This window comes from Myiozetetes cayanensis, unplaced genomic scaffold (genome assembly GCF_022539395.1).
Source record: "Myiozetetes cayanensis isolate MyiCay16 unplaced genomic scaffold, myiCay2020 scf7, whole genome shotgun sequence".
Lineage (NCBI taxonomy): Eukaryota > Metazoa > Chordata > Aves > Passeriformes > Tyrannidae > Myiozetetes > Myiozetetes cayanensis.
The window spans coordinates 12802684-12821848 of NW_026087964.1; the positions used below are offsets into that span (position 1 = coordinate 12802684).

Below are 19165 nucleotides of genomic sequence, written 5' to 3' on the forward strand. Positions count from 1 at the left end.
CTGCAGATACATGTCCACTTTATTGAAAAATGTTGAAATACTGAAAAATATGAAAGTGGTAAAACTGAATAACTCATTTTATAAACTGAACTCTGGAAGTCTCCTACTCATCTTGACCTTGTTATATAAAATCAGTGAGGTACTTTTAGAAAGGCATAAAGGTATTTGTTGTACAAAATAAGATCCAGTAAGGAAAGGAATATTTAAGTACAGAGAGGGGTAAAAAATTAAATACTCTTTAGGTCTGTGTTCTGTCTTTTTAAAGTAGCATCCGATTGTGGGTTCTTTGTAGCTTTGAAGTGCAAAGTTTTTTTCTGATGACATATCTAGGAACGGTCATGAGTTTTACAGGACAACAGAAGATTCCACTGCATGCAGCATTCGCTGGTGGCTGAGCAGATTTACTCTGGAGATGGAAACGCTTGGTCAGTCATGTCTGTCTGTGTTCCATTATGGATAATTTCGGAGGCAGTGGGAGAAATCTTAACATTGATTGCTCGACAGGTTCTTCCCAACTATTGATGCCAAACACAGCTTTCTCAGGAACTTGCATGTGAAGTAGGTAAGCGTACTATAAATGATGTTTGGTAATTCTCAAAAATTACTTAGGGACACAAGTGAAAAGTAGTGTTCCCATAGTGTAATGCCTAAACTACTTTGCTATTTCCAAGCTTGCTTATAGGAAACAGACAGGTTTGTGTTGCTTTTCCTCCTTTGCAGTTTTTGTTGGAAACTTGTCAACCTGCAAAATGCCACGACATGCTTTTCTGCTGATATTTGCTATTCAGAAGCTTTTGTAACTGTGATAAATTATTTATATTTGTAACATTAAACAGAATTTTGAGGTCCTGAACTCCCTCTTTTGATAATTCTTTTCATATCCCCAAATTGTGTTGTAAGGGTGAGTTTGTGTACATGCAAGCACTTGAGATCAGAGATGCTCTCTGTCCCCTTGAATGCTGCCTGAACATAGTTCAAATGGGCAAAGCATATAGTTCAGTTTTTCTCAGCTGATTGTCAATCAGAGCTTCCCTGGGGCTTTCAAGTGTTGTTGGTTGATTTTTTTTTGGGGGGGGAGGGGTGTTTGTTTTGTTTTTTTCAGTTACAAGTTCTCTCTGATCCTCCTTTTGAGTGTTTTGCTCTTCAACCACAAATACACTTTCAGCAACTGGTGCCTGCATTAACCGTAGGTGCTGTGCTGTGGATGTGGCTTCACTAGTGTGTTTTCATAGAAAGAGACTTTGCCTTTGGCAAACAGCCAACACCTGGGCTGCTGTGGGGCTGCAGTGCCTGCCCTGTGGGGAGAGGCTGAGGGAGCTGGGCTTGTTCAGTCTGCAGGTGTTGGGAGGATCCTCAGTTACTTGCAAGGAGTCTGATGAACACATGGAATTGGGCTCTTGGTTGCATATGGTGGGAGAATAATAAGCAATGGGTATAGGCTGGAAGTCTGGCCAGAATATAAGGGGGGAAAAAGGCAGTGGAACAGGTTGAGAACTGTTGGAACCAGGTTGCTTGGAAAGGCCATGTAGGCTCTGTCCTAGTTTAAGACATGACTGGATGAAGTCCTCACAACTGTCTGCCTTTATAACAGGACATTCGTGATGTCCTTTTATGCCTGAATTACCCTGTGATCCTTTCAGGCTGGAAACCTGACCAGCAACTGGCACTGAATTTCCAGCCCCTCTGTGTGATTTGCCTGCCCAGCTCCCTGTAAAGGGAAGGGATTTCTGTGCAATAGAAAAGGTGGTGTGCTCTTGCAAAATTACTTCACCTATCAAGGAGAGGGTAGCTGCATAATTGGAATGATCAGATGTTTGCTGTCTTGTTCAAAGCTCACTATTACTGATAATCACAGTTTAAATGTATGCAGCTGACTTTTGGAGAAAGTCATGTGGTAGCAAAAGTACATCCAGAGGTGACAAGGACCCAGGTCTGGAAGTATCTTACTACTTGTAGTGAAAAAATCTTGACTTGGTATGCATTACTCCTTTTACTAAAATAATATTATTTACTGTAATTCTATTGTTTGAGTACCTAACTTCCTGGGTGCTTAATTAAGGAGTAAAATTTTAATCCCTAAAATATTCTAATTGGTTTAAAAACAGCCTCTTTGTCACTCTGGACCAATTACGGTGTGACTTCTCTCTTTTTGCTGGCTAAACACAACAGGGTGTGAGACATGAGCCACACTAGACCTAGACTTGATTCCCTATTATTGATAAGGTAGCAGTGGTCACTTGTCAAACTTTAGGTGATCCCATCTCTATTCCTACACTGCTTTCTGTTTCTTAAAACCAGTTTTGTGATTGTCTCTTCAGACTACACCCCAGTCTTTGGCTGGTCACTCTCCCAAGCCGAAGGGTCAGGGCTCCACTGAGAAGGTTTCTTTTTCTAATGGTGTTTTTTGTCTGACTTCCAGCAGTGGCTGGTGAGCTTGGGTTGTGCCTGAACTGACTCCCCTCTGACTACTTTTGCATCATTAACCAATTAGAAGTCAATGTGATTCAAACAGCAATTGCTGATAGTTAACAAAACCAGGCTGCTGCTTGGAGCTGAGAGAGACACGTCCAAAACAGAAAAGTTCTGGTGTTTACTGGGTCTTTGAAAAAAATCCACATGGCCTCTCCTCCTGTGGGCACATGGATAAGATGCCGGCTGCATTGGCTCTGATGTCCCTCCTTACTGTTCCTTGTGCTTTCGTGGGGCTGCACCGAGTCAGTGCCTCTCCCCTGGGAAGTTTAATTCTCTTTCTGGCTTTCTTGCCACGTAGAATCCACACGCATTAACTAGTTGAGATACATAAAGACCTGCTAGACGGTGCAGTGTGATGATGAATGTTTATTCTTTTAATCATGTTCTGCACTGTGTGATGCTTCAGTGCCTCAATATCCTACTAGGATCTTTGGGAGGCTTACCAGAATTTGTAACGATCTTTTTATTTCAGTTACTGGATTGTACCTGCAACCAAGAAACCTCTGTAAGGAGGAATTGCATCTTCACTTTCAGGTGAATCCTTAAAACCTTTGTTTTATTAAATACAGTGTCTTCCAAGGAAATTTCCTTCTCGAAGATTAGTTCTTAGCAAGCAAAGACAGAGAACTTATTAAGAAGTTGAAGTAAGAAACCTCTACTCTAGCTATTGAATGTATGACTCCAGCAAAGAGAAATATATCATATGGTTTTATTCTAACACTTTTGTTATAGTTCTATTAATAATAAAGTTTTGATGAATGAAGTACATGAACCTTGCTAAAGATCATCTAAGCATGGAATGTCTACAATGTAGTCAGCTACAACCATTTACTACGTCTTTGAGTAGAGTTTAAAACTTTGATTTTACATTGCATTTCCAAAGTACACAGAAAAAATGAAATAGGAAGAGCATTTACATCCATTTTAATTGGTGGCAGGCATGAAGTCATAAAAACAAATGGGGAAGAAAGACCGTTTAGCAGAAACCTCAAAAAGTGCAGATACAGATTTGTTGAATGACAATCTCACGAGATTCTCCAGCAGGCTTGGTCTTTCTTTTAGACATTATGGTCATTAAACACCATCACACAGAAGTTCTCAAGGTAATTGAAGATGAAAGCATACTGCAGGAACAAACTGGTGCTTCCATACATTTCAATCCATTGGTAAAGGAGATCTCCTCAGATAATTTACCTTTGTACTGCTTTGCTTCGAGGTAGTCAGTCTCCACCTGTTACAGATTTGTTTGAATTATTACCATAAATCTTTACATGGTGTTCTATGCCACAAATTACATAATATATTAACTTTCGTGCACAAAAATAAAATTGGGAAATAATTAACTTTAAAGAACATAGAAAAATCACAATACTATTAAAGGGGAACATCCGATTCTGATATAAATTTGTACTGCAAGAATTTCATGATGGTCAGATGTGTAACTTTGTATTTAAAAAAAGAAAAAGTACATCAAACTGAATAATGCTAGTAGTATATAAAGCCAAATCACACAAGATCATTTCAAGATCAATGTAATAAACGCTTATTATTTTGCAGAAAAAAAAAATCAGGAACAATGTACAAAATAATAGTGCAAGAACAGCTGCAATCTATTTGTTCTCATCAGTTTTGATATTTTGGTTAAAAACTTTACAGCTGGCGAGAGATGCTGCTGAAAAACTCAGATTCCACTCAGTGGGCTGATTAAGGCACATCTTTATGGACTTCAAATGTTCATTTTCTGTGTTCATGTCTATTGAATTCTGCGGCTCCGAGACTTTCACTTGTAGCGTGCTGTTAGAAGAGAAGTGGGGGTAGGAGAGGGGAAAAAAATGAGAAAAAGTTTAGTACACTTTCCTCTTCCCCTGGAAACAAGCTGATAAGAGGCAAGATGAGGTGGTGGCAGATTGTGTGTTCTGGTGTTTTTTTTTTTTGTTGTTTTACTGCACTATGTTCCAGAAACACTGAGATTAGAACCTGACTGTGCTGTGCTCTGTGTTGTAAAGTAGACTGGGCTTGTTTGTGTTAGGATCGCAGAGCCACTCCCAGGGTCAGTCTTCTGCTCACGCTGTTCCTTTGCAGAAGTGCAATAACAGGGTTCTGCAGTCTGGCCTTGCTTAAATTACCTCCAGCTGGCACTATGAAGGGATAGAGCAGGACCAGGGCAAGAGTTTGGGGTTTGTTTTTTTTGCTGACAACGTGCACTTGGTACAGCCATGAAAGGTCTGACACATAGACAGTATTTTGTTTCAAATCTAGGAAAATAAGTAATACAAGAAGGGAAAGAAACCCAGCCCTTCGTAGGGGTCATAAACAGACTAGGACAGACACGTGGACTGAATCATTGAATAGTTTGGGTTGGAAAGGACCTTTAAAGGCCATCTAGTCCAACCTCCCCTAGCAATGAGCAGGGACATCTTCAACTAGATAAGGATGCTCAGATGCCTGTTCAGCCTGACCTTGAATGTTTCTGGGCAACCTGTTCCAGCGTTGCACCATCTTCATCGTTGAGAATGTCTTCCTTAATATATAAAGCACACTCAGAAGACAATTTCAATCCTAATTTCAAACCTCTTCATTCCTACTTTTTTTTTTGTCTACTTGCTGCAGTGATTTACCTGTTATGTGCAATTCATTGTTTTTCAACATAGTTTTCAAAGATTTCAAGAACTTCAAGAATGATACAAAGTTGAAAATATTTCTGATTACTGAGATACTAAAACATAATGTCCTAAGTACTGTAATTAGGGGTAGGAGGTAAGCACCATGCTATAAACTACCCAAGCAGCTTCCTAGCAAAAGAATATTTAATCAGAAAAAAATATCTCTTAATGGCTTTTACTTGCTGCATTTCAGGAAACAGGTTCATCACAAGACTCAGGTGCAAATTCTGAAGGATTGAATTTGCTGTACTGTAGTGCTCATGAGTGCGCAGGTTAGCTGAGGATAGTCAGTCACTATAGGGCTATAACTTAAAACATACTGGCTTGCATTGCTCAAATACCATGGACTGACTGATTAAATCTTTGTCCTGGCAAGAGGGAAAGGCAGCTTATATAACAATTCACTGATATTTTTCACAGATCATCCGAAACACAGTTTTAATTCTTTCACATTTTGATGTACGCTCTCTGGAAGGCTTGTATGCCTTTCTGACATGGCAGTGAAACAGGCATTTCTCATTTCCTAACCCTAGTTCCCAACACTCCAAAACTGGTGTATGTCTCCCGTTCCCTGCATTTCCTTGTGTCGTTCTTCAGCCTCTCTTGTCTTGTTTTTGCCTTGTACCCTTTTCCTCTGGCTGCTCTGATCTTTTCCTTCCTGTAGGAAATGGAGTGCAGGTGTAAGTGATGGAGAAGACTTCAGCCAGCAAGGTTGCTTTCTCGAACTTGCAACCTCTTCAGACTTGAATATTTGCCGTCAGAAACTCAAAGCCTTAAAACCATGGATTGAGTGCATATGTGAGATGGTGTTCAGGCTGACTTCCCAAGTTGGCAGCTTTGCTCACCCCTACCGATTTTGTGCTTTCCAGCAAAATGTGAACTCCTAACAGCTAATCAATAGCTTAAGGGAGAGATAGGGCAGAAATTGTGTTGTTTGGTTTGGGTTTTTTTGAGGGTTGGGGTGGTTTTGGTTTGTGGTGTTCTTTGGTTTTATTTCTGCTGTCTTTAAAGTAGTGGGCAGGTAAACCCTGTTTAATGCTGGGAAAATGCCAGACAGAAAAACATAAAGGTTTGGGCTTCTCATATGATCTGGCATGTTACTTCTGTATATAAACTAGGAATTGTACCAACTGGGTATGGCCTATTTTCCAAACAACACTGCTAGTGGTAATAGAATGTATACCAGGATTTGGTGGAATTTGGACCATCAGTGTGTTCCCACGAAAATGCTGAGTGCTGTAATAGTACCAAACAGCACGTTCCAAGTAGTCAACTCTGTGAGGGACTGTCCTACTCTCCATCTTTTAGGGTTTTTTACAGGTTTCTGTACAAGGTGTAAAAGGCTGGACTGAATTTGCAAAAGTAAAACTGAAGTATGTGCTGATAATTGTCATGCAGTGATTTATTTACCTCTCACAGAAGAACTCTTTTGACTTTGCTTTTGAAAAGCATGCATAAAAACAAGAATAGAAAAATGTTATTTTCTTTTTCAGTTCCCAGCTGAATACAAAAAGCTTAAGTGTTTTAGAAAATTTTACCTTGATAAAAATGAAGTGGAAAATATGGTTAGAGATCTGCAGTAAGATATTTGTTAACTGAGAAGAACCTAGTTTTTCATTTTGCTGTTCATTCTTTTACCTGTAGTGATTTACTTTCTAGTTGTTGATGTAATAAGGTAAGAAAACTTTTTTGAAATCAGAGAATGCAATTAAAGGAATAAAGTTAAACAGAATCAGTTAAATTTCTCCAGCCAAATCCATCAATAGATTCTACTCTGATTTTTATTTCACTCTGCTTGCAAAAGCTCCACAGGGCACAAAGCATTCCTTGTAAAAGAAAGATGTTATGCACAGCAACCCTCTTAGGAAGAGCTGCAGGTGCTACCAGAAGCCATGGAGCCTATTCCAGTAGAGCTTGGAATCAGGCTGTAGAGTATCCCTATTCTACATCTCTGTGGAGTTCCCTTTACCAAAGCTTGTAGCAATAAGAGGATGGAGGTCTCTAACTTCCAATACAACAGGCATTTACTGATCTTACATAATGGTCTCTGAAATAGTTAGAATTTCCAATTCTGAAGCCATCTGTTTAGCACTCCAGCAATGATCATCTGTTTCATTTTTATTCACTTGGGACTGCCTCAGTTAATCAGCTTCCATGCATGTGATTTTTGGAAGTCAGCTACAGGTGCTCCTATGACAGGAGGAATTTGGAGACAGGCCAACTGAGCTAAAAGCCCAGAAAAAAAAAAGAAGAAAGCAGGCTCCATTTTTCATAATTCTTTGTATGACAAACTAGTGAGGTTTCCTGAAAATTCACATGTTTTTTTCTCCATCTTTAATTCCACTATCCTCTACTAGCCCTTGCCTCTACTCTTGAAATGCTGGTTACATATTTACTGCTTTATTTAAATGATTTCATATTTCACCATGTATAATAATTGATCCGGATCATTCTTGTCTCTTCTTAGAAAGTAAACAGAAAAAAAGAAGATGGAAATCTGACTACACTTCTTGATCTGAAACAAGAGCAGTCTAAAAAATGCAAGCTGAGGATGCCCTCCTGTGCCCTTGGCTCTCTTTGGATGCTGCTGCACGCTAAACCAGTGGGTCTAGAACACTATCATTGATGACTCCATGGGCTTTTTTTGTGTGAGTTCCAACTGTCAGTTCCCATATCACCAGTACCGAATCACCTCTGAATTTACTCTGTTTCAACAGCACTGAAGAAAGAGTTAATTGCCTGTTATTCTAACAAATCACAGCAGCCAGATCAGAGTAAAGCCGATGGACTCTGAAAGTCCTATCTGTTCTCCCTGGCTAAGCAGACAACCCTCTCTGTAATTACATTTCCAGGCCTGCTAGGGCCTTAAAGCATCATCTCTCCCTTCAAAAATTTCCTGCTATCATTAGAGCAAAAAGAATTTAATAGAAAGGTCTTTGAATTCAACCTGCTACTAAAGCAAGCAACACGTGGCCTTCCCATGCTCCTAAGTACAAAAGAAAACCCTGCTCTTTTCTACACTTCCTGCTAAAGCTGTACAAATACAAATATTTATTTGGGAAATTTTGCATTTCTTTCTTTATTTTTACCCAAATCATCCTGCTAATAGAAATAGGTTTTTAATACAGGATGGGAGAGCAACACAGGAGAAGTTGACAGGCTGCCAAGCACAAAGTGAAAATAATTTTCTTTGAGCTGTGTATTTTCTGTGTAGTTTGGAGCCACATTCTTCAGGAAAAACAGGAATTTGACACCTGTTGTATGCAAATGACAAAGTTTAAAAAAATCTGGCTGGCTCAAATCCACACATTTACTGAGTTAATGTGTCTATGACATGTCACAGTGTGTCAAAAAAAATAGGAAAAAGTAGGAAAAATAAGAAGTAGGAATAGGAAAAAATATCTCTTATCTGATAGGTGACCCCTCAGCATTTCCCATCAGAGATTACCATTAATGCTGTGCCTTTGTATGCTGTAAAACGGCTAGGAAAGTATCACTGTAGGGTTCTGTTTCTCTAAATCTTTTGCAACACTTAGAGATAAAAATATCTCCTCCTGAACCAGCTGAGAGCAAGGTCAAACTGGTTCTTATACCCTCCGGTCTGTCAAAAATTCTACAAACTGCACTTGTTAAAGGCCACCAACAGTGATGTGCAAACTGATAGCTTGGAAAGTGTAAGCGCATCCTTGATACCCAGCACTGGTTTGAGGCTTTTACAGCTTTCAAAATACTGAGTAGAAAGAGTAACACTTTAGGAGCATTAAAAAAATTTTCTCTGTGGAGTACTCAAACATTTCCCAAAACCAGAAATAGTGGAATACATCAGGTTAAAATCTAGAATGACTAGAGTAGTGTCAGCATGATTTCCAACAGAGACTGATTTGATAATGCAACATATATTGAAATGAAAGTAAACCAAGCATGCAGAGCCTGATTGATTGTCTCTAAAATTTGAGCTCATCTTTCCACAATGCCAGAATGCAATAACAAAAAAATCTACAAAGGAAAATTTTAGTGTCTCATTTCCATTTATGAAATGGATTCTCATTGTAATAAGAAATAATATATTTCAGCTGAGTGGATGGAATCCCATTTGGAAATCTGACAGAGAGAAAGAAATGCCCTGGAAATTGATCAAAGCAAGCTGGGCAGATAAGCAGTATATTCAGGGAGTCTTAAAAATTAGACATAAGAGCTGGGTTTAACAAAGCTGGAGTACTAAGACAAATAAAACAGCAGAGTACCAAGACAGGTGGTGAACTGAATGGAGACAAAAAGACAGGGATGGAAGCCAGAACCAGTCATAATCCCAGACTCAAATTATGGTGGAAACTTTATTTTGCTCTTCAGACTCACTCAGAAGTGTTTTCTTGGTCTGAGGAAAAATAAAAGGGATGGGAAGAAAGAAAATAGGAACAAAATACAAAACGTATGAGAAAGAGAGCTAAACAAGGCAAGTAGGAATTGGAGAGCACTTGTGGCACGTCAGTGAAAGAGGATTATTTAGTGGTTGCTATTTTCTGAATCTATATATTGAGATATCCACACACTGTTCAAGCGTTAAGTTTAACTTGCACAGAGACAAAATTATAAACCAAACAGCAGATGGTTGCATTTTCAGGTAAACTTTTGGCAAGTGGAATGGATGGCAACAGTTTCAGAGTGCAGTTGCAGAAATAACATGACTTTCTGCCCAAAACCAGTCAGCCTCAGAAAACATTCTCACTTCCTTACATGTAACTGATCATAGGGAACATAAAAGGTTTAAATTCCAATTTCATTGCAAAAATTGGGAACTAAAACTGTTTTACAAAAGAAATTTATCAGACTTGCACAGCTATGGAAGGACAGAGCTCCGTCCGGATGGCTCCCCGAAATACAGGACAGATTGGAATACGTGTTGACAAGTTTAAATATAGATAACACTGCTTCCCCCCTTTAAAGTTATAATTATTTAAAGCAGCCTAACTGAGAAATTTATATGGAACAGTGATCTTTTTGGCAAGAATCACCATGTTTTGTGGTAATATAGATTATTTAGCAGTCCACAGAAGGCAAAGGGTTCTTGAAGAACAAGGAAGTAAAATATTACTTTAAACTGTCACTGAAGTGGGCAGGAAAAAGCCATAAAATTTTAAGGCATAATTTACTAGTGATGATAGTATATAATCTGATAAAAAAAATTAGTAATTCTATTCTTCAAATTATTCACTGTCTTAAAAGATCTTGGAAACAAAAAGCAGCTAAGAGTCTAACAGCTGAAAGAAATCATCATTCATTTTATGATAGACGTAATGAATTCTTAGCATCTAGTGAAACAAGTCTGCCTCTGACCATCAGTTCCATGAAAGGAAACTACCTAATTTCCAGTTATTACTAGAAGTTAGCAGCATGCAAACAAATTAAAAATCCCCTAAACACCTGTAGTGCAGAAGAGTACTGTTGTATTTGCATTAGAAACATACTACAACAGAAAAGAAAAAGGTTTTGCTATCTTTATTCTACCTAGAATCATAATCAAAAATGGTTTTGAACAAGGCACAATAAGACAAAGGTTGGAGGTTCAGAAGTACATATGCTGCTGGTTCAGGCTGCTCTCAGAGGAAGCAGAACGCCACCATCTCAGTGCTGTGATGAATGCAGCTATGGAATTCTTGTCATTTAAGCTCAAATCTTTAATTCATAATAGTTTTTTGACATTACAAATGCAATTATGTTATGGAGAGAGATCATCTCAGAAATATGATGAGACAGTCCCTGGGTGGTTTATAAACCACCAGACTTCTGAATTAAGGAAGGTCAAACAGCAATTTGCAAATAAGTAATTTCCTTTTCTGAGATTTCTACTACTTAAATATAATTTAAAACCAGCTGTGAGTAGTAAATGATAAATAGGAAATGTCAGCAACAAATATGATACAGAAGGGAATTTTTTCAAACACACATCTCTAGAACTTTAACTAGAAAGACAGGTAATAAAACCTGCAATTTTAAGAATTGATACTTTGATACTATAGCTCTTACCTATTTACTTGCAACTTCTTAAATTTTAAAACTGAATTATTATTACTGAACTTTTTGAAATTTATGCTAAGTTCCCCCATAAAAATACTGAAATCTAATTTTAAGTCCTTTTTTCCCCCCCTTAAAATTTGCCCTCTATTCCAAATGGAAAACTTAACACATAGATAAGAAAGCATGATCTAAGTGAGAACAAGATTTTTTTTTTTAAATGAAGAAAAATCTCTTAAGGCATTCTTACAGCTTCTAGACAAGAATTTTTCAGCTATGTTTCCATTTCATGTACAGGGAAATAATCCATTGTTTGAACAAAGATTTCAACATCTGTAAATAAGATAACTGAGGGCAAGCCTGTGTCAGTAAAACATCAACAATAATCTCTGCATATTTGTGAAATACACACTTTAGTTAATAGGAACCTGTGACAAGATCCATCTGAAAATGCTGACTTCTCTAAGCATCTGAATTTTCAAGTATGCATGTATTTTAATACGAAATGTGAAAGTCTCATTACTCTAACTCCTAGCAGGACTTCAATTTAGAAATATTCTTACCTGAGCTACAAAAGTGAAAACAAAGAAGAACACCTACGAAAGATCTGCTTGGAAAAACATGAAATACATGAAAAACATGAATATAGTCACATTACTCACTGATAGCTTCACAACTGACATAAAACATTCCAAACCAAGTAGAAATGTATAGACTTGTGCTTTTGAAAGGATTTTAAGTCCTAAGTTAATGTTGAGGCCATTTCTACCAGTAAGCACGAAGCAGATCTAAAGCTGATCACTGAAGACTGAGCTACAGCCAAGTTAAGACACCTGCCCCCTTAGAGACAAACCACGATAAAAGGCACAAGCACAGATAGATTCCTTTTATGGATGCCTAGGAGTGGAGAAAAAAAGGAGAATGTGGCAGTAAGTGGAGGATGGAGAGTAGGTGAGCTGGCACAGCCACTGAACAAAAAGTTTGTGGCACAGCTGTCTAAGTTTAAGTTGTGGTAAGGAACCAATAAATCTGAATGCAGACATCAGTCAGGTGAGTTTCTGCTGCTGAAAGAAAAAACAAACACTATAATCTGTCAGATTGACAAAACTAAACAAAAGAATACAGCAAAAAGTGCCTCACCTAGATCTCCATAAATCAGGAAGTTTCTCACTAAAGGTTTACATCCTCTTGACAGAGCAAGAGAAACCCTTATTTGTACTGTAAAGCTGAAGAATAATCTAAGTAGCCTTTACTGATGTCTAGAATGTGAGAGGAATCAGCATCAGAAAGCGGTCATGAAAACCATTTTTGAGTTATGAAAAAATGCAAAGAAAAAAAAATTTGTTGACCTGTTTCACAAAGAACAGAATGTGTAAGTTGTCGTATGGGAGCAGAAACAGTAACTTCTCTGGAGTTATAAAGCATTCAGAGCTGCTGGCCCAAAAGCATGGAGCTAGAGGGACAAAACCTGTTTAAGCATCCTGATCTTCGAAAAATCATGTAGGAAAAAAAACTGAGTTCCTTGGTCTTCAGTAAGAAAAAGAGGATTGAAAAGTAGGTATGGCTACTTACAAAGGATTTTCCATACCTGGGTTTGAAGAAATCTGTGACAAAGATCCTGACGTCTTGCTCGTGGTATTATAAATCTCTTATCAAGTAGTATCTCTTATCAGAGATAGTATGGACCACCAAAAATACACAATGGGAAATATGCAGGAATAAAACTAGGCTGCAGAGCATCCTCTGGCACTCAAAAACTTGTACTTGGAATAAAAGGAAAGCTGATGAGTGATCTGCAAATTAATTAAAGTTTGGTACTAAGGGAGAGCTGAGTATGAAGGGAGGATGCAGATAAATGTACAACAACCAGAGTGTAATGGTCTGAATGGTCTCAACAGTGGTTCAGACATGGCTCTGAATAAACTAAAAGAATGTAACTGATTTAAACTTAGTCATTAGTCACTATGAGACCAATCTACTGCGCCTAGTGCAGTTTGCAGGCTGAGAATAAGGCACAGAATATTCTGCAGCAAGCAGTCAGGGCAGACCCCCTGCACACCCCCCAGCCCCACTGGCCTCATGGTCCTGATGAAACCACCTTCCCAACAAACACCACCACAGCAGCAGCAAATGCAATGTTACCTGATAATTCTGTGGTTTGTGGAACAATTCAGCGCACTGAATGGCAACTGATAATATTCCATGTAGGATGGATACACCTGTCTCCTACCTATGCAGTCAGCAAGAGTGGTGATGGTTAAACATGAAAGCTCTAGAGAAACTTTAGGTGAGGAATAAGCTTCAAAGATCTGGGTAATGCCTTGTTTTACGTCCCTAATATATCCTGTATGGTAGTGACCACCTTTCTTTGCCTTGAAATCAGACTGGAAGTGCAGGATATTTTGTCTACGGCCACACCACCCTGAGAACGCCTGATCTCGTCTGATCTCAGAAGCTGAGCAGGGTTGGGCCCAGTTAGTACGTGGATGGGAGACTGCCTGGGAATAGTGGGTGCTGTAGACTCTCTTAATTTTAGTTGACAAGGTAGTGTTGAGTCAAAGGTTGGACTCGATGATCTCAGAGGTCTTTTCCAACCTAGCTGATTCTGTCATTCTGTCTGTCATTCTCAACAAAAGCAGTGCTGTGGAATAAACAGCAGCTCAGCAGGACGGTGGCACTGCACCAGTGCAGGTTGGGCACCTCTGTAAGAAAGGGTGGGCAGCTACTGGGGATCACAGATGAAGCACAAGTCAATGCCATACTGCTGTAAAAATCCAAGTATCATGATATACAAAAAGCAGTGGGATAGCTGACACTGGAAGAGACAGCCAATGGCAATGGTGTAATTTTCATTACAGGAGCTAAGCTGATATGAAGTGGTTTGACATCCTGTGTGGGCTCATCAAAAAGTGTGCACACCTCCCATGCTTCTGTGAGAGAGGAAAAAAGGTAGGAGACTGCAGGGACAACATAGATCATCTGCCTTATACAAGTGAGTAGTTAATATTAAGTTCATGAAAAATCACACATTGAGAACGAAATATAAAGTGAGCATTTAGATGAGAAAACAAGTAATTCAGCTGAAAGCTGGCAATCCAACAAGGGGAAAAAAAGAAGTAACAGGTGGAGGAGATATGAGAACTGCAGCAATTCAAGGTGATACCTTATGCATTGAAATGAGAAGATGGAGAGAGATGTGTCTCAAGCACAACATTATTTTATCAAGTTACACTGCAACCAGTCAAAAACATCAAGTCAACCTGGTTAGGAATAAAATGTGTAGAGCACATTTTAATTATTGCTCAGTTAAGTAACTTCAATCTTTTCTTTTACTAGCAGAGTGAAATAATATTTCCTTTTCTAGCTTTTTATAAAGCACTTTAAAAAAACCCTGTGAACAATGAAGAAATTAAAAAATTCCAAATAACTTCTCAATTGGGATCTCAATCTTGGTTCTATTTGCAGTATTTCAAAGAAGTGATTTTCTCTTAAAATTGTACCTTAGAAACATTCACAGTTCATTGGTAGCACATATCCCTTACAAATATACTCAGGTACAGGTCTATAAATCACATATGTCCATATAATTGTATTTGGTAAAAAACATAATTTTGATTTCCAAACATTTTCTTCTTATTTATTTTAAAATATCTAGTAAAATCTTTTAAACAATTACAAAGTAAACACTGTTAATGAGGAATCCATAAACTTGCTTTACTACATTACACATCAAGAATACCATCTGTATTTTATGTTTCACTGAAAACATGAAGCAGGACACTACCTCAATTACCACCAAGGGCAAATCCACCAAGCTGTGATGTTGTGGTGTTGTGCATGTGAATGCAAAATGCTGCTCTTAAAATCTTGAGTTTCCCTCATAAAGCAATTCCATTCAGACACATCCATCTAATTAGTTGTTGATCACTGCAAAAATATCTGTCTTAATTAGAACCCGAAGGCTGTCAACAGCTTTCAGAAACACTCAGTTATGCTTGGGAACACCCAAGGCTCAAGGCCATTTTAGAGGGCCTTTCATTTTCACGTTGACCACAGGAAACACCAGAGAAAAAAAGGATTATGATAAGAAAATGGTGCCCTTAAAACATGACAAAAATCTTATTTCTATTAAATTAATACACAGTTACCAAATAAACACAAGGAAGAAGGAACATAAAAAATGAAATATGATTTCTATCAGCTACCAAATGTTAACCTACATTTGAAACAGAATTTCAGGTAACTTCATAAGAATTAGCACCACTCTGTATAGACCTGCAAACAAATGTTTGCAGGCTTTTTCCTAAAATACTTTAAAATGACAAAACGATTTCTATTAGTCTCAAAGCTTATTTAAACAATACTTTTAAGGCACAACTGTGTAATTATAGCAAAATTAAAGGACCCTGCCAGCAAAAGGATAAACAGTGAACAAATACCTGGCATTACATTCGGCTTGAAAATCTGTAGAAAATTTCAAATCGTCAAAGGTCAGACTAAAACTATCCTTTGATGAGTGAAGGAGGAATTAGGGAGGAAAATCTACCCAAGAATACATGCTAACAACAGCTCAGTCATTGAAATTTCCCCCCCTCGATTCTGGAATCAGAATCTGCACTTTTTGAATGTAACTAACTGAAGATTCCAGTGTAAGACACTGACAAATATGTGATAAAAGAATAAAAGCAGCACTAGCTTTAGTATATAAACAATAGAGGAGTGCAAACTACGTCACAGTACACGGGCCTCTATGAATTAAAGCACCTTTCTTGAACAGAACTGTTTTCCCAGAGCTCTACACCAAAATGCGGAATTGTCTCAGCATAATTAACCTGCTCTGTGACAGTCAGACTACATAAATACTTAATTTACAAGTTACATCTTCACAGGTTGTGTTGATTGACCTCTATCCTTTTCTGTCTAACAGCAACCAAAGCTCTGCTTCAAGGCTGTAAAGTCTCAAGAGAGAGAGGATTTTAAAAAGGATGTGTATTGTCGGATTTTCAAAAGTGCTGAGCAGGCCTTGGAAAACTGCTATTTTCTCTTCTAGGGAAAGACTTAAGCAGAAAGACAGAAGCTGGTCTTTATTTCTATAATATTTCCAGTTCCCTAAAGAAAGCTGAAAATTCTGCCCATTTCCTCAGGACTGAGGAAAAATAGGAAAGTGTGAGAATGAGTTCCTCAGTTTTTGAAGAGATAAAATTAAAGATGAAAACAAAATAACACTGAATAAAATCACAAAAGAGCCCCAACTTGAGTATAAAACTAGGTATATAAATGCTACACAAAGGCTTACTGATCATGGCACAAAACTACAGACAGTTCCTAGCAGGTAAAGGAAATTAAAGATTTCAGAACTGAGTTCTTTGAAAGAAGTCTATCATTCAAAGACACAGAAGTAAAAATCCTTAGCTCAGAACCCTCAAAAAAACCCATAAGGAACAGCATAGCCTAAGGCAAGATGTAAATAACCACTATTTAAAAGTAAACAGCACCCAAAACTTTTACACTCTACACTAGATCCCATGATGTGAGAAAAAGTAAAGGGCAGAAAAAACTGTATGTAATTGCCAAATTGCATTTGGCAAGTAGAATTCCAGAGTGTAAAACAAAATGGAGCATTAAACTGTGGTATTGAAGCTGCTGTTGTTGCATTATGGTGATGGAGGCATGGACCATTAAGTTCATTAAATGAGTCAGGATTTATTGTACATGTATAGTCAACTATATATCAAGTCTACCTTTGTGCTTTTATACATCTGCATTAAAAATGGCCCACTTATGAGAACAGTCATTCATTTCAAACTCTTCCTACATTTCTATTAACGTTCTTTGCTTAATGTCTGCCTGTGAAAAAGCAATTTCTTGTCTGGCAACTACAGTTATGAAAATTTCTATTTGCTTACTCTGCATCACAGGTGAAACATATTTTAGAGCCAAGTAACCCTCCAATGAAGAGCCTTTGTGAGAAGATTTTTTTTTCTCAAAATCAACAGATTTAAAGACTGTTACAATATATTTCTTTTGATTTTACCTAACCTAGTCTTTTAAATTTGTCCCTTATCAGGAGTGTAGAACATGCTCCTTCATGAAAGAGAAAGCCAAACAGCCCTGCTAAAGGCAATCAATTTTGTTACTAAATCATTGGAGTGAGACTGTCTTCCACAGTAGTAAGGAAGAGATTCCCATTTGTAGCCTTATCACGACCAGATTGCACTACCCTATAAGCAACAATAATAAGCAACAATACTGGAATATTAAAGCTATACTAATATAGATGTATAAAAAAGAGTTCACAGAATTTTCCCTCCCAGTTTTAAGAAAATCTATGGTAATGGAAGCCAAGCTTAAGAAAAGGTTTGTCTGTAGCAACGTCGCTGTTATTTTATGTGCACAACGAAGAGACCAAGTAGACCCACAAAGTTTCATAGTTAAGATTCTTAACTCTTGCAGTCCACTTTGAAATTACTATAAAAATCAGCAAATTCTCATTCCATGTACTGCAGTAACTTGATTTCATTAAGATAGCATTTAAAAACCGCATTCAAACATGATGAAAAAGTAAAATTGAAAATTCATATTCTCTGCCGACAAATCTGACAGGTTTCTGCTACAAAACTCCAGACTACGTGAAGAAAAGCCAAAATGTAAGGGAGAAAATGAAAAAGTTCATTTTAGATGAAGAAAATATCCTAACTTCAAGCGAATGGAATTATTTTTAAAAGCTTTTCTATGCAAAACTCCCACCCTGATATGAAGGGTAAATGAACAGGTAGGTAATGTCAGCACAGCACTGCCTGCTACCGTAGAAGCAGGCACCACAACCTCCTGTGCATCTGTGTTAAATCCACATCCCTTGAAGCAGATTTTTAAACTATTCAGTACACTGTAAGATCATATAATAGAGTGTTTTGCAGTGTCCCAGTTTTATTGTTGGATAACAGTTTCTCTTATTTTAGCTTGGCTTTCTTGAAGCCTTTTGGCCCAGTCCAAAGCACATGAATGTGACCTTTAGTGTTACAAGGAAAAGAGTGAACTGCTCTCATGAAAAGAAGATATAAAAGCTTTCTTAAAAACATGCTTGTGTAATTTACTTTGCCACCACAGAGAATAACAGTGTTTCGGTGTTGCTGAAGAGATTACAATGGCCAGAACATAGATTTACAGTAAAAGGGAACTGCTCCTCAACACATCAAACACATTGTTGAAGCACCAGTTCAGCAGTCAATAGTAACAAACATCATATGTATCTACCAGCCACCTTATCTTGAACACAATAAGCAATGTGAAAAAGTGATTAACTCTCTTCTGTTGCTACAATGAGTACATGTTTGCTTGGTACTACCTTGACCTGTAAGAACTCAAGTGCTTTATTCCTGCTTGCACATGACAATGAAAACTGAGTATACATAAAAATTTGGTAACAACATTCTGCCTACCTGCCACAATGCTTCACAATAAAACAGCAGCACAAACCCTCTCTTTTTCGAGAACATTCGGTAAGACCCCAAGATCAGTAAAACTTGAAGAAAAACTTCAAATATTGACCATAAATGTGTAAATAACAACATTTCAAGCATGACAACAGAACAGTGATATACTTTATGGTACCACATCAACAAAAATACAATCCAAAGAACGTATGAACGAATAACGATGTTTTCATGTGCATTAAACTTCCAGATGCAGGAATTATGTTTATAAGTCACATGCATGCACAGCTAGAAATCACGTTCCTTCTTTTTGGGCAGTAGCTGTACTCTAAAAATGTTTATATGATTTCCTTGGCTGATGTGGAGAGTACACAATGTTGAATCAACATGCCAAAACAAGACATCATTTCTGTATCAGACAATCCCCTGATAATGCAACAGTATCCCTAAAAAACATTTGGAGTTACAAGTGTGGAGAAAATCATCATTCTTTGTCTTTTAACATTTCCTTTATCAATGAACTTTCTGTCGTATCCTTTCTAAAGACAATGATTGATATGAGAAACTATGAGCAAAAGGGAAAAT

The 19165-nt window shown here is 37.7% G+C and overlaps 1 protein-coding gene and 1 pseudogene across 2 annotated transcripts in view; one reads left to right on the top strand and one right to left on the bottom strand.

Annotated features, from left to right (window-relative positions):
* Positions 1-3167: 3167 nt before the first annotated feature.
* The window catches only part of LCORL (ligand dependent nuclear receptor corepressor like), an 82167-nt gene continuing 66169 nt past the window's right edge, over positions 3168-19165 (bottom strand). For both annotated transcript variants that reach the window (XM_050338761.1, XM_050338757.1), the window contains one exon: positions 3168-4266. In XM_050338761.1, the coding sequence (XP_050194718.1) occupies positions 4083-4266 (184 nt within the window). In that variant the 3' untranslated portion in view covers positions 3168-4082. The remainder of the gene's footprint in view (positions 4267-19165) is intronic.
* LOC126652205 (uncharacterized) lies at positions 13552-13670 on the top strand (annotated as a pseudogene).